The following is a 15957-nucleotide window of genomic DNA, read 5'->3' on the forward strand; positions in this document are numbered from 1 at the left end:
CTATTTCCATACACCATGCTGCTTCTCTATCATCCCTATGAAAGGACAGGTATGTTCTCTCTCCCTCTCTCCTGTCTCTCCACTAACCAACTCCTATTATCCCATCAAGTAAGCAGAGATCTGTCCCAAGAGCAAGCTATCAGACAATTTTTGTCTAGGGCTCAAGCAGATAAACAGTAAATATGAATCACAAGCCCAATCTGAAGCTCCAATTGTATCTAAGACTTTCAAGATGTACAACTTTTAACCCAATCTTTTTTGTGGTGGGGAGAAGGAACTACAACATCTTTATCTTATTTGAGCACTTTATCCCCTGGTGGCTCAGATGGTAAAGAATCCACCTGCAATGGAGAAGACCCAGATTCGATCCCTGGATCAGGGAGATCTCCTGGAGAAAGGAATGGTAACCCACTCCAGTATTCTTGCCTGGGAAATCCCATGGACAGAGGAGCTTGGCAGACTACAGTCCATGGGGTCGCAAAGAGTCAGATATGACTGAGTGACTAACACTTTTCATAGATAGTACAAATCTATCTGATATCCAGACTGGACATTAAACTGAAAGCTCTTAATTCACTGTAATTTTAGTGTTGTGATTTCTAAGTAAATTTCAGAATGCCTACAGTAAAGACAATAATTTTCTATGGATTAACACAAACCTTTCTGAATTTTATCAAAACAAGCATCTTTTCTATAATAGTTCAATAATAAGACTTTTCTCACATTTCAGAAATACTCCCATGTGGATATGTATTTTTTAAATTCTGAAATTTTGCTGTGGTTTATCAAATGGTTTAAGGAAGAAAACTGATAGAGCACATATATTTTAAAAAATGGTAAGATACATACACATTCAAGAATCAGCCCGTAGAACAAAGAAATAAATATTTTATCATGTCTCCTGTGCTAGTAACTCCTAGAATCAATAAACAAGTTCTTTGACTGTATTGATCCTCAGAGTTTATGCATCAAACATAAAGGGGTTTGGATTTGTTTATTTAACCATTCCCCAAACAACTTTTAGTTGGATGTCTTCACTATGAAGTTGTTCTTAATTAGGAGCTAACCCGAGACCAACTGGTCAAAACACCTAAACCAGAAGGCCAAGGCCACCACACTCCGCATCCTCAGGGGTGCGGTTGACACTGTGGCTGGACAGTGAACAGTGGCAGGCAGCAACCCTGTAGACAGACCCTCAGCTTGTCTACATGCTCCACCTCCAGCAATGGCTTTGCCATTTGCCCAGTTGCACAGAAAGCTCCCTGAGAGGGAGCTTCAAACCCTCCCTCTTCCTCAACCCTAAATTTAATCCAAATCCTACTTTCTACATACGTCACAAAGCTGCTTCTGCCAAACTCAGTTACTGAGAGAACCTTATTTCAAACCATCATCAGCTGTTCCTCACCTGGACTTCTACAACCTCCTCCTATAGTGTATTTTTTTTTGTTTCTGATTTTACTCTGACCTTGTCTGCTCTCAACATTACCATTAAGGTTACTTTTCTACACTGTAAATCTAGGTATGTTATTATTAATCTACTTACAACCTTCTAACAACTCCCGTCTTAGTACAAGATATTTAAGAGCCTGTATGATTTGTGCCCTTCCCTATTTTACCACTCATTTCTCACCATTTCCTTCATTTGCCCCAGCAAACGCATTATTTGTACCCCAAGCAAAAGTCTCTGAACTAATCTTTTCCAGCTCCTTCCATTTAAGCATGCTCCATTCCTCCCCTCTCGGCTGCCCACTGAACATTTCATTCCCCTTTCAAATTAAGTTCACTGTACACTGTTTTTTAAAGATGTGATAATGGTATTACTGTTTCGTTTTTTTAAAAATCCTTGTCTTTGAGAACTATATACTCAAAAACTTACGAATGAAATGATAGGTAGAATTTGCTTCAAAACAACTTAAGGAAGGAAGGAAATGCATAGGAGTAGAGATGAAATAAATTAAGATATGTCTTCAAGCAAGCTTCCACAGAACTTGGGCTTATAACACTTCTGTGGCATTTAGCTCAATCAAGTGTACCCCAAATTTCCTAACACCTTTTCACTTAGTGCTTCCAAAATACTTGGTATGTCCAGTTATATACACACTCAACTGTAGTTACCTGTTTCTGTTTGTCTTCTCTCCATGACTGTGAACTTTAAAAAGTCAGAGACCTTCATTGTTTATTTCTAACAGCTAGCATGGTTCTTGGCTTATCATGGTTTATCAATAATGTTTGTGAATAAATATATACAAAAAAAGTAAACATGGGCAAGAGTAAAACAATAATAGTTCACATACAATTCACTTATCTCATGTAAACATATTTTGAAAAAATAACATTTTTGTAGTAGAAAAACAATGGAATAGGGCATCAGCGCTGTCTGGGTAGATTCTGCTATAATGGGTTAATAATTAAGAAAGCATTTGGGCCCCCTCTAAATTATTTCCTAATGTAGATATTGGCAGCAATATGGTAAGTTTTAGTAAATCACTGCAACTCTTATTTGCCTCCACTATCCACCAATAAACACTACTTATCCCAAACTCTACTGCTTTGTAGTATTAACTGTACACACACACACACACACACACACACACACACACACGAAGAAACGCAATATTAGAGTAGGGACTAGAAACTGTGGAATAAAACACACTTGATTTCAAATGTTCACCCTAATGCTAGCTGTATATGTAACTTTGGACAATTTACTTCCACTGAGTCTCAGTTACCCAATCTGTAAAACGGTGATAACACCAACATTATAAGGTTGCCGAAACTAACAAAGTATAAGCTCAGGCACAAAGATATTATTTAGTGAAGATTTACTATTACCTATTTTTGTTATTACCAACCTGTTACAAATCTCCAACTAAATAATCTCTCTTAGGACAAGAGGATAAATCTCTCTTAGAATCATCTCTCTTAGAATAAGTTTTAAAAATTGTTCATATTGACCCGATAACAATCAAACCACATTTAGATAAAAACCAGAGAGATAAATGTTGAAAACATTATGCTAGGTAAAAGAAGCCAGACACAAAAGACCACATATTATAGGATACCATCTATATGAAATGTCCAGAATGAGCAAATAAAGAAAGTAGAATGGTTGCTTAGAGTTGGAGAGGATGGAGAGGGATGATGAGTGATACTTGAAAGAACACGGGGTTTCTCCTTGGGGAAATGAAAAAAATTTCTAAAACTAATTTTGAGGATAGCTGCACAAGCTTATGAATATACTAAAAACTGTTGAATCGCACACTTTAAATAGGTGAATGGTACAGTATGTGTACAAAGCTGTTACTATAAAAAAAAAAAGTTTATTTCAAAACTTAAACTGAATCTAGGATTAGAAAGGAGTATCTAACTTCTATTCATCTCCGATCTAACTGTTCTAATTAAAAGACATGAAAGATGTCAACAAGACCTAAAGTGACATCTCACTGATCAATCAGAGGCACCCAGAGAATATTTTGTTTCCTGCAGCTGTTGCAAGGTAGTGCCTAACTCATCATCACCAGATCTTCTCTAACTTTCCCTATTGTACAAACTGATGTTTCACCAAGTAGCATCTTGACCATGCAGCTGCAAAGTGAAACTATAGGAGGGTGAAGATCACTGCAAAGAAATTAAGGATGTCTGGAAGCTGTCTCAAATTAATGGAGAACTTAAGGAACAATTTGAGTAACAAGTGGATGACTCAAACACTCCACTTTCAGAGAGACAAAAAACTCCTAAGTGCCATAAAGCAAAGCTACCAAATCCAGCCTGACCAGAACCAAGAGCCACAGCTCCTGGAAGGGAAGAAATGCGTCATTAATACCTTAGATGAGGCATAATGTCCACAGATTTTCAGCTATAGCATTCATATATTCAACAAATATTTCACATCTAATATGCCAAAGGGTTATGATGGGGAAGATATGTAAGTAGCTAAGATGCAACAGATAGTTCTTGTCCTCAAGAAACACTTTAGAAGCAATCACAACATCTAGACAGCAAAGATAGAGATCATTCTGACTTCAAAGGCAGCTTATACTGTGAAAAAGAGTGTGCCAATGTACACTACCCACAACACTACCACTTGCTATGTCATCATCTTTTTAAATGAGACCTTCAGAGGGAAGATATCTGCCAAGATGGACACTAAAGACTCTAAAAGCTATTTAGCAGTCTCTTCGATTCAATTCCTTTGGAGAAGGAAATGGCAATCCACTCCAGTATTCTTGCCTGGAGAATCCCATGGACATAGGAAACTGACAGCCTACAGTTGATGGGATCGCAATAGTCAGACACGACTTAGCGCTATCTTTCTTTCTTTCGATTCAATGATTTCCTGAAATTTTTAATGAGAAGAATATTTGAACATCTGTTCATATTCTTCTTTAACCTATCAAGTAATGAATAAACATCACGGGAATTCAGAGATACCATATCTCTCATGTTATTGAAGAGCATTAAAGCTGACTGCTAATAATAGCATCTCGGCATTCTCTATCACAGATAAAATCAGGCCATTCCTGTATATGTTTGGCACAAAGCCCTCTCAATCCTAAACTTCTGAAATCAATATAGGTTTTAAGTTAAAATGCAGCATAAAAGAAGTGTCTTTACTGGGAGGCAGAAACAAGAGAAAAGCTAATTAATTACAAGGCATTCAACTGGTTTGATTCCAAAGCCAACAGTTTAACATGATTAATTACTTTGAAGGAAAAAGGGATGACAGTGTGGAGTAGAGGAAAACAGTGAAGAAGTGTCTGTGTAATAGAGAAGACAAAAGAAACTACCAAAAGCCACCATCCCTAAACCCAATTTAAAAACAATCCAACCATTTCATTAGAGTAAAATAGAGGGATAAGAACTTGTACTAATATATATGTGTTTTTATATTCTTTGAGCTTGGGTGTGATATTCTATTTTAAAAGTAAAGAAAGAAACAAAAAAAAAAAAGTAAAACTGCATGTTATTATTAAAATACGTATTTTTATGTACATATATAAAATATACCAAAATACAGTATAATAGCAGTTTGTGTCCATTTGTATTTACTTTTTCAGGAAACATTAAATCTATATAAATTAGCAGAAACCCCAAGCCTACAAAAAAGATGATTATAAAGATTTTTTAATAAAAATTTTGCAAGTCTGAGCTCTAATATAAGAATCTAGTACACTGTGTCAACCATTACTAAAGAAACTTCTGGCTTTTTGGATAACCTTGAAGAGTTGACTTCTTAAAAGGGTAATAAAGTGAGATGCTATGCAACTAAAGGTCGAACCAATGCCATGCATTTTACTCTCAGAAACCAGGTTTAAGACAGGGCAGAAAATGGAAAGACAAGTCAAGAATGTACAGTGCTTTCTCTCCATTGATGGAGACAAAGATCCTTGTTCCCTCGAAAAGCACAATGAACCCAACTCCCTCCTTTCTCCAGCCTTGCCCTTGGGTTGCCTAGTAGTGGGATACAAAATCTGGCAGTTATATTTAAAAATAGCATTTTCATACTAAATAATGCATCTTACAAATAAACTTAAGTCTCCCAAGCTCACCTGGCCCCTGCAGTTCAGCAATCTATATTATAGGCTCTTAGCTTCCTATCCTGGCCCATCCCCATAAGATAAAGGTCTTTGCTACTACCCTTCAGCTCCCACCCAACCTCTGCAGGTCCTTCTATATTAGCAGGTGAATTTGCTACATAGAGAAAATAGCTCCCAACATTCAAACATTCCTTTTAAACTCACTGTCTCAGGCTCTCCAAATTTCCTGAACCTTAACCTCTCTCTCACTCTTCCTTTCTAGGACTCACCTATCAGCTTTCCACCACTGCCCTGGACCCTACTCCATTCCTCTTCTCTGGAACCTGCTCCACCTGTTAGTTCTTCCTTTATCTTCAGTCCCTGTTCAACAGTTTGTGTTCTGCACCTATAAACCTATAAACGCTCAACACACTTCCACCATCCAGCCAACCATCAAAACCTGTACTCATGCTTTTTCTGTCCCTTCAGTGACCAAAATGGCAATTTATACAAACTGCTTCACCTACCCCACCACATCCACCAACTTCTCAACCCATTATAGCTTATCTCCTCTACGTCCTCTCCACTGGCCCATGCTTTATTGAAACTATTCTAATTAAGATACCAATAACTTTTTATTATAACTTTTAAGTTCCTTTCCACTTACAGTTATTACAAAACATTGGCTATATTCCTCATGTTGTACTATACATCCTTGAGCCTGTATTACACCCAATAGTTAAAATAAAAATTTTTTTACATATGGTAATATACATGAGGGATGGGATGGGGAGGGAGGTGGGGGGTCCAGGATATGGGGACACATGTATATCTGTGGCTGATTCATGTTGATGTATGGAGAAAACCATCACAACATTGTAAAGTAATTATCCTCCAATTAAAATAAATTAATTAATTTAAAAAAATTAAAAAAAAAAGAAAAAACATTTTAATTAAAAAATAAAGTTGCCTTTCCACAAAAATAAAAACAAAGGCTCACTGAAAAAGATACCAATGACCTCCTAACTGCCTAAAGAAAAAGGCCACTCCCTCCTCAGTGACTGACACTCTTAGAAATTCTTATCTTTGACAGTGTTAAAGATTTTTCTCTTCCTCTTTTTCCTAAACCTTTCTGATTTTCATGGGCTCTTCTCTGCCTACTTCTTAAATTCCCAAAGGATCAATACTTGACATTCTTATTTGATAAGCACTTTCTGGGGCCCACCATCCATTTCCAGATAGGGTAGGATACCAGCTATATAACCTCTTGTCCCAAATTTCTTCCTCTCTAGTCACAAACTCTCTCAAAAGCACCAAATTCATATTTTTAACTTCCAAAGAAACATCCACCAGATTGTTCCCAGCAAACAACCCAAATTTTAAACAGGTCCTAAATCACTTTCTTTCCACTGAATTTATTTCTCCTCCCAGGTAACAGCATAACCAGGCAGTCATCTCCCAAGGTAGAATACCTTAGGGTCCTCCTCAAATTCTTTCTTCCTTAAATCCCTACCCCTAAATCTATCACCAAATCACATTCATTTTACTTCCTAAACTCTCTTAAATTGAACTCCCCTTCTATACTCCCACTATTATGTAGGTACTCAGATCTTCTTTGTCTCATCCAGGAACCATTTCGACTACTCTCTACCACTAACTCTCCTCACCTATTCTTACTCCATATTACTACTAGGATTATCTTCCTAAAATAAATTCAAGTTTCAAACAGGGTATTAATATTTTTCCTTGTCAGAGTAGCAAAAATTAAAAGGGGAAACAATGTCCTACGCTGGTCAGAATGTAGGGAAATGAACATTCTCATAAACTTGGTGGGTGGAGTTAATATTAGGATTAGGCAAACTATCAAGGCAAATATAACCAGACTTGTAAATATGTGTACCCTTTGATCCATCAATACTAGTTCTAGAAATGCATTCTAAGTAATTAAACAGAAAGTGCACAAAGATACAAGTACATCCTAAAGTTCCCATTATTCTCAGAAGAGGCCAAGACTTTTTTTGACATACTATACCATTTTCCTGGAATGGCTCCTTCTCATCTATGACCTTCTTCATCTTGTTAAACTAGGAACTCATCGTTGAGTTCAAAGGTCAGCAACTCCATTCTGTCTCCAGATTAATTTAGTCATACCTCTACATCATAGTGTGACCTATCTTTCTCTCCCATTGTAGACTGCAAGCTCTCCAAGAACAACGGTTTTGTGTGTTTTTTATTTAGCATATATCCATATTCTTGGGTTTCCCAGGTGGTGCAGTGGTAAAGAATCCAATGCAGGAGACACAAGAGATGCGGGTTTGATCCCTGGGTTGGGAAGATCCCCTAGAGAAAAAACGGCAACCCACTCCAGTAATTTGGCCTGGGAAATCCCATGCACAGAGGAGCCTGGCAGGCTATAGTCTGTATTTGCACTATCTACACAAATTTCTGAAACACAGTAGGGGCACAATAAACATGTTGGAGTGAAGGCATTTTTCTTCTTTTCACACAAACAATTCTCTGATTTCCAAAATCTTAAGAACTTTTAAAAGGTATTTCCTAAAATGTTGGTGGACTCCAACATGTTCTATTAAATTAACTGTAACAGGTATTCAAGCAAAGCAAACAGTCTTGTAAATTTGTATGAGCAAATAGTCTGAGAGTCTTGTTTGAATTTAGTTCCTAAAGGCATGGGAATTTCCACACTGGGTCAGAACTGTGGTCTATTCAACTGTGGATTTTATTTCTGACAGAGGCACGAAGAAACAGATTGTAAGACGACACAGCTGTCCTCACAGATGTTAGAGGTGTGTTCCAAAACAGTTACTTTTCTTCGATAATCTAGTATGAGTCTGTCACATTTGAAATCATGTTTTGGAATCATTTGTTTAAATACTATGCCAGAGCTCTCTTCCATGCTGTTATAATAAACAGCACTTTACATACTATATAAGTACATAAGTCGGAGAAGGCAATGGCACCCCACTCCAGTACTCTTGCCTGGAAAATCCCATGGACGGAGGAGCCTGGTGGGCTGCACTCCATGGGGTCGCTAAGAGCTGGACACGACTGAGCGACTTCACTTTCACTTTTCACTTTCATGCATTGGAGAAGGAAATGGCAACCCACTCCAGTGTTCTTGCCTAGAGAATCCCAGGGATGGGGGAGCCTGGTGGGCTGCCGTCTATGGGGTCGCACAGTCGGACACGACTGAAGTGACTTAGCAGCAGCAGCAAGTAAATAAGTATTATGTAAGTAGTACTGTACATCCATATACATATAAGTAGTTTGATTACACATTTTTCTCCTTTTAAGTTTCAAGAGGGTTCCTAATTCTAATAAAGGCTCGTAACAACCTAATCACATCCTTCATGATTTCACCAAGTTCAGTTCTATTCCTTTCCACCTTTGTCTTTCTAGACAAAAGAAATTTCATCCTTCTATTGTGTCCTTAAAAAGAAATGACTCTATCCTGTATCATTTCAGTTTTCTTAATTTTGAGTTATCTTACAGGGTCCAGACTAAAACAACAATGAAGAAAGGTTAATGAGATTTAATTTAATTTTATAGAAGTCAAGAAAATATCCTCCCAACCTAAGTTAGGAAAGACAACCTTTGAAAACACCTTTGACAATCACTGTACCACAAGACTTACGGGAAATCATAAGGTAGTCCTCACAGTTGCCTTTGTCATCCTCCTGCTGGTCCACAGGGATCCCGTTGGCATCTATGACTGCTTCTGAGGCACAATCTGCTACCAATACTTCTTCTGACACTACATCGGCTGTCAGAGGATCAGTGACGATTTCTGCCTCTACTACGCTATCATGAACAACGTGTTCAACGTGTCCAATGTCAGACACGTGTATGGACTCACTCGTCAAGACGTGTTCTGGCATAGACATTGAGGCTGAAGTAATATCAGAAGCTAAGACGTCATCTGGGACTGTGCAATGTGCTAAAGACACTTCTTCTGTTACATCTGAGTCCAGCACTTGCTCAGGAATGATGACTGTTTCAGATACATCTGCTTCTTCCATGATATCTGGACACTGAACATCTTCTATAACAACGTCCTCGATAACATCTTGGATTACAACTGAGTCTGGGTCATCGGGAACAAAGTTATGCACAGTTATGTCTGAATCCACAACATCTGAAACAAAAACAGTTTCTTGTACTTCCACAACAATTTGATCACCATCCATGTGTGTGGCATCAGCTCCTTAAAAAAACAAAAATTAAAATCACAAATTTCAGGTAGACCTGCATGACTACCTCAATTAATACAAATGTTACTTAAGTTCTACCAGGAAAACAGTCTAGAGCTCCTCAGTTGTCTCAAACATTAAGACAGATTAAAGAAATAAAGAGGAACTGTATTTTTGAATCATATCAGAAATTAGAAATTCTTAACACAAGAATTTTTATACTCATCCCAAATCAACTGATAAGGAAATAACAGAAAAATTGACACAGTCACACACAAAAATATATTCATGAAAGTAATTTCCTAGGCTAAGATTAAACCCACATGTATAGATACTTGAGGGATGATTATAAAAATTAGTAAGTAAAGCAACTTCAGGAGGTAAATATACCATTTCCCTCATTATATGTTTCTCACTTCTTTCCCTTCTTGCTCCATGTCTCTCTCAACTCATGTTTTTTCTTCTTTTCATCTCTTCCATGTTTTCTTTTACTTCCCTTCCATTTTTTCCCCTTTCTCCTTTTTTGTTTGAGGACAATATCACACCAATATCCTCCATTTATGACTATGGAAATTCAGAAACTATCTTCTGAATCTAGAATATAAAAAGGATTGGGCCATAAATAAAACCAGGGCTAGAAGGCCACAGTTATAGAGGAAAGACAACTGGTTAAGCAGCCTCTGTGGAAAGGTAAGATGAATAGAAGTGTAGCTGCTCTACAGCAGTTGAGGGTAAGGTTAGTTGGAGCAGGGCCTGATCCAACCTCACCAGGGTAGTCTGCCTCCATCCAGCTTCCTCCCATCTTCCCATATCCCAATCCCCCAGGCAGTTCCTCAGAATATAAGAAACCCTATTCTAGTCCACTCTGCAGTTAACGAATGAAGGTAAAGGGTTGAATCATTTGAAGCCCAGTGAGATTAAATGACTTCACCAAGATCACACAGTTTGCACAGATTATGGTGCTCAGTAAATATTACTCTGAATGAATGCCACAAATGAGAATCAAAATCAGATATCCTTGCCAAAAACATAATGTAAGACAAAACAAATCCAGTATCTTGGCTCCTGATCCAGAAAAAAGCAAACATATTTTATAAAAGTCTTACCTAAAAAGCTATTCAGTCGATTAGCACTTCTGGATGTGACTCAGACCAAGCTGAGTCCAAGCAGCTGCCTAACTCAATGACTGTATCAATGGCCAGGCCCACAGACACACACAGGGCTTTTTAAAAAAACTTTTTAACGAACACAAATAATCAACAAGGGCCAAAGAACCTTTAAAAATGCGAGACATCTTAAAGCCAGTTAATATTCATTTAAATTTTAATTATTCCTAGAAATAACAAAGTGCTTTAATTCCCATAGAACTCACACAAAATGTTTTATACTGTTTTCAATATTCTCAATGTAACATCAAGTAATAGAGCACTGTAATCTCCATTTTGCAGGCATGAAGATGAAAGCATTTAGTGGCAAGAGTACCGGTTAAAAAATCTAAACCACAGGGCAGGATTTGGACACTTATTAGTTTTGTGACCTTGGGCAAGTCATTTAACCTCTGAGTTTAGGTTTCCTCATCAGTAAAATGAGGACAGTAGTATCTGCCATGCATACCTCACAGGACTGTTGTGATGATCAAATGGGAATATATGGGAAGTGTTCTGAAAAACTGTAATGAAAGGTTTCATTATTATTAGGACATATGGAAATGGAGGCCCTGGCAGATTAAGTGACTTGCTCAAAGATAAACAAACACCATAAGTGTTAACAATCAGGGCTAAAATGCAACAGCCCTTCAATCTACCCCTCAGCCCATGATCTAGGCTTGCATGCAGCAAGATTAAGCTAGTAAATAGCGTGCGTTTTTCTCCGAAGAGCTTAGTCTCTCCTTCAAGCACATTAATTATACTTCATGTTCTAAAGAAGAAAGAATCATAACTTTGCATTTATCATTATCAAGCTGAAATTACCAAAGGTGAATCAAAAGACTATCCCATATTGTTAAGAAAAATACACAAACCCCCATTAGATTTAGAGATTAAAGAAAAGTTAAAATTAAATATCATTAATATTTAATTTCCTGATAGTTAATTACTATTTCCTTAATATACTGTAATAGTCATTTCAAGTCCAATGGAAAACTCATTAACATTTTATTTATAAGGATTCCTAGTTAATGTTATATAAAACCATTTTACATTACAAAACCTAGCATAATCACTTCACTATGTTATATAATGGGAACCATGAGTAATTAAAAATTGTGAATACTTTTTTTTCTTCTATTTTTAGAACTTCATAAATTTAATTTTCCTTGAACAGTCTGGGGAGTGAGGTACGACTCCATCTTCCTGAAGCAAATGGCTCCTTTTGTTACCTTGTGAGAGAGAGGATTTTAAAAGTAGGATGGTGTCAGAAAACAGAGTGCCTTAGGTTTATACTTTACCTGCTGCATAATGGGAAACAGAGAAATGAGAAGATCCACATGTTATTTTATGATGAGTACTTTGATTGCTGGGCTAGGCAAAAAAGACTAATGGGAAGGAAAAGAATTTAAAAGTTACTGAAGACTGATAGAGTTCGTCTATGTGGAAGAAAGTAGAATGAAGAGATGTAAACAAGGAATATCTTCAAAGGAAGAACTTTAATAGAACTTAATGCTATAATTGAACTATACACTAAGGTTTTGATCCTGTTGCTGTTGCTGCTCCTACTGCTACTGCTGCTGCTGCTAAGTCGCTTCAGTCGTGTCCGACTCTGTGCGACCCCATAGATGGCAGCCCACCAGGCTCCCCCGTCCCTGGGATTCTCCAGGCAAGAACACTGGAGTGGGGTGCCATTGCCTTCTCCAATGCACGAAAGTGAAAAGTGAAAGTGAAGTTGCTCAGTCGTGTCCGATTCTTAGCGACCCCATGGACTGCAGCCTACCAGGCCCTCCGTCCATGGGATTTTCCAGGCAAGAGTACTGGAGTGGGGTGCCATTGCCTTCTCCATGCTGTTACTGACAAGAGTATGAGTGATGGTTAAGAGGGAGCCATATTTTTAGGCAGGGAAATAATAATGTACTCACTTCAACATCTGTAGGTATGACAGGATAATAAGATACCTAAATGTGAATATCAACAAGAGCATCTAGCAATTTGTCCATTTGACAACCAACTCCAAATCTGGTAGTTGGGAAGCGGAACAACCCAAATAGTTATACCTGTTGTATCAAAAAATGAGTTTGGTTCTTGTGGTTGTAATTCAAGTCCATCTTCATCCATGGCCTTTAATTTTCATCAGTCACAGCTCCTAAATTAGGGGAGAAAGTAAACCAAGCATTAGGTGTTTTATATCATGTTATAAAAATATCATATAATATTTACACTTCTGAAACACTCAAAGACAAATGAATATCTATCAAAAATGTATCTAGGTGAAATAAAAGAGAAAAGTTAAAATTAAATTGCCAAAACCATAATGATATATAGGCATCTATATGACAAGCAAAGGTAGATAAATCAAAAAATCAACTTTGCCTAGACTTTCTGAGATACTACTTACATACATCATACATACAGCAAACATCCTGATGAATTCTGACACATGCATAAATCTGGGTAATCACTATTCTATCCAGATCAAGATAGAGAACATTTCCAGCATCCCAGCACTCTTGTCTCCTCTCAGTCTGTAATACTCCTCACTCATACAAGGTCAACTGGCTTTATTAAGACTCAATCTGTAGCTTACTGGGAGGAAATTCCTGCACAATTTTCTTATTGCTTCTCTAAATTTAACGCAGTCTATCTTCCAACCAATACATCAAACAACAGTTAAAAATTCAAAGTGTGTAACTGTAGCAAACACCCTTTAGGATCTCTGCCTAACTTAAAATGACCTCTTAACTAACCCTCCAGTCTAGAGAAGTAAATTCCCACAGTGAATTTATACTCTCCTGGCCATAGCTGATTGGCACTAACTATAAAACAGTACAAATAAGTTCATCTTTGAGCACAATAAAATCAAAGTCCTATCCCTAGAATTGAACCATGAGCAAAGGTCACTCAAGTCTATCATTCTCTCTCTCCTCTCCTCATGGCTGGAACATAGGAGGTGAGGAAGACTATTTACCAACTTCAGCTTAGACTAGTGAGATAAAAGTTTACAAATAAAAAACAAAAAGAATCCAGTGAATACCTTGAGAAATAGAGAAAAGGGAGCAGGGAAGGGAAGCTTACCAATAATAGCTTTTTAGCTCCTGGTTCTAGATCTTTCTGAGGTCCAGCTACAGTCTGCCTTGAGTTTTGCAAGCCACCCCAATGACCTTAATGCTCCCTTTTCTACTTAAGCCAAAAATTTACAACAAAAAAATTAACCAATCAAATAATATACTACTTAATACTAATCACTGCTTCAAAAGAGCAGACATCAGGGATTAGGGCTTACTCATGTTACAAGTATTACATAAACTTCCTCTCTCACTGGTTTCCTTATCTCTACTTTCTCACTTTCTAATCCAACCTAAATGGTAGTATTAAACACATCTTTCTTTTACTTTTATCATCTTTTGCTGATGATAAAAGTGCCACAGGAGCTTGCTAAAATTTCAAACAACAGAAACAAGAGTCATTTTTTTAAAGGCATCAGCTAGGTGATATCAGGCCTCTGTTCAAAAAATGTTTAATGGCTCCCTGTTTCCTTTAAATCAAGTTGAAACTCCTGCCATCTTCTAAGTTCCAGTTGCAAATTATCTTTTTCTCATTATCTTCCTAAGTCTCTCTCCTTCAAGCAACATCCCCGAACACCACAGTCACACACTTCAACCAAACAAAAATGCTCAATATCCACATAAGATCCAAATTCTATACTTGGCTCAGAATTTCTTCTACCAGGAACACCTTTCCCCTATCATCTGTTTGGACCTTCCCCCACACCCCCTTCCCCACACCCAAAAAAGAAAAAGATGAAAATAATATCCCCCCTCCTCTGAATTTCTACAGCATTTTATCCTTTTTCCCTTTTTCTGACTGTACTTGTTTACTGTAAATTATTTATGATTATTTTCAGATGCTAAACTTGCATTTACATACACATATATAATCCTTAATGAAATATCCATGAGAAACTCAATTAACATTAATAAACAGATTTTCAGTTTGTCAATTCTGAGATGTATTCTATCCATTTTCAGGAAAGTGAATGTTTCATGCTATTTATTTGAAGTTGTTCAAATTAAACGGACCAAAACCAAAAATATTTCAGCTATAAAAAATGTAAAAAAGGAAAAAAAAAGTAAAACATAAATGCTCTGAATAAATTGTCACTGCTCTCTCCCCAACAAAATCACCTCTGGCCATAGTCCATTCTCCCGTTTTAAAAATGTAACTACAAAATTATAAATGTAAGCTAATTTTCTAAGCATAATGACATAGTCTTAAAACATGAAATTAAGCCAATATAGAAGGTAATAAATGGGGTTCCTTAAGGTATTAAGGTTCCTCTCCCCAATTTCCCTACATAAACCCAAACCCATCAGCTCTAAGAATTCTCCACCTGCACAGTAACTCCTTTTCTCAGCTTTTCTATTAAAGAATTTGACAGCTAATCCCCTTGACTCTGACATTCTCTCCTTCCTCAGTTCAAGTGACACTCTCGTCTCTATCTTCCCAGCTTCTGTCTACTCTGCTGGCCCTCTCCCCTTACTTCAGTCCTGCCCAGGATAGGACACTTAGCCCTATTCTCTTCTTTCTCTTTATTCCAGAGTTTCAATTACGATTTACACAAAGATAATTCCCCAAATCCAATACTCAGGGTAGTTCCTAACACTTCCACCAGGCTGTCTGCTGAAGATTTTCATCAGGAGAAAATCCTGCTTTCTCCCGATATGACCACTAAGGCCTTTTCCTTCTTCCCTGCTTATATTCCACCAGGTTGTCATACTGTGTCCCTTCCTTCTCCACAGGTTCCCTGGAATCTGTCCCTTTTTATTTCTAGTGTCACCATTCACTCTCGGTTTCACATTTCCTGATCCCCAAGGGACAAAAATAGCCTCTCAACTGGCCTTTCACTTTCTGCCACTCCCACAACAAATGACCAGGAACCTCCAAGTAAGGGCTGGTGCCAACTGCCAGGGCATTCCTGCGATCTGTGGGCAGACTAATTTTCAGAAGTACTGTTTTGTTCAAGGCACTCCCTGCTCAGAAAGCTCCAGCAGTTCCCCAAAACTCAGGGTGCTCTAAAATATTAAC

At 37.5% G+C, this 15957-nt stretch overlaps 1 protein-coding gene across 1 annotated transcript in view; it reads right to left on the bottom strand.

Annotated features, from left to right (window-relative positions):
- ZFX (zinc finger protein X-linked) overlaps nt 1-15957 on the bottom strand; it is a 41587-nt gene that overhangs the window by 11926 nt on the left and 13704 nt on the right. Inside the window, 2 exon segments of the mRNA XM_055565194.1 lie at nt 9169-9738; nt 12930-13018. Coding sequence (XP_055421169.1) covers nt 9169-9738; nt 12930-12990 — 631 coding nt within the window. The 5' untranslated portion in view covers nt 12991-13018.

The sequence above is a fragment of the Bubalus kerabau genome, chromosome X, assembly GCF_029407905.1.
Source record: "Bubalus kerabau isolate K-KA32 ecotype Philippines breed swamp buffalo chromosome X, PCC_UOA_SB_1v2, whole genome shotgun sequence".
In the NCBI taxonomy this organism is placed as follows: domain Eukaryota; kingdom Metazoa; phylum Chordata; class Mammalia; order Artiodactyla; family Bovidae; genus Bubalus; species Bubalus kerabau.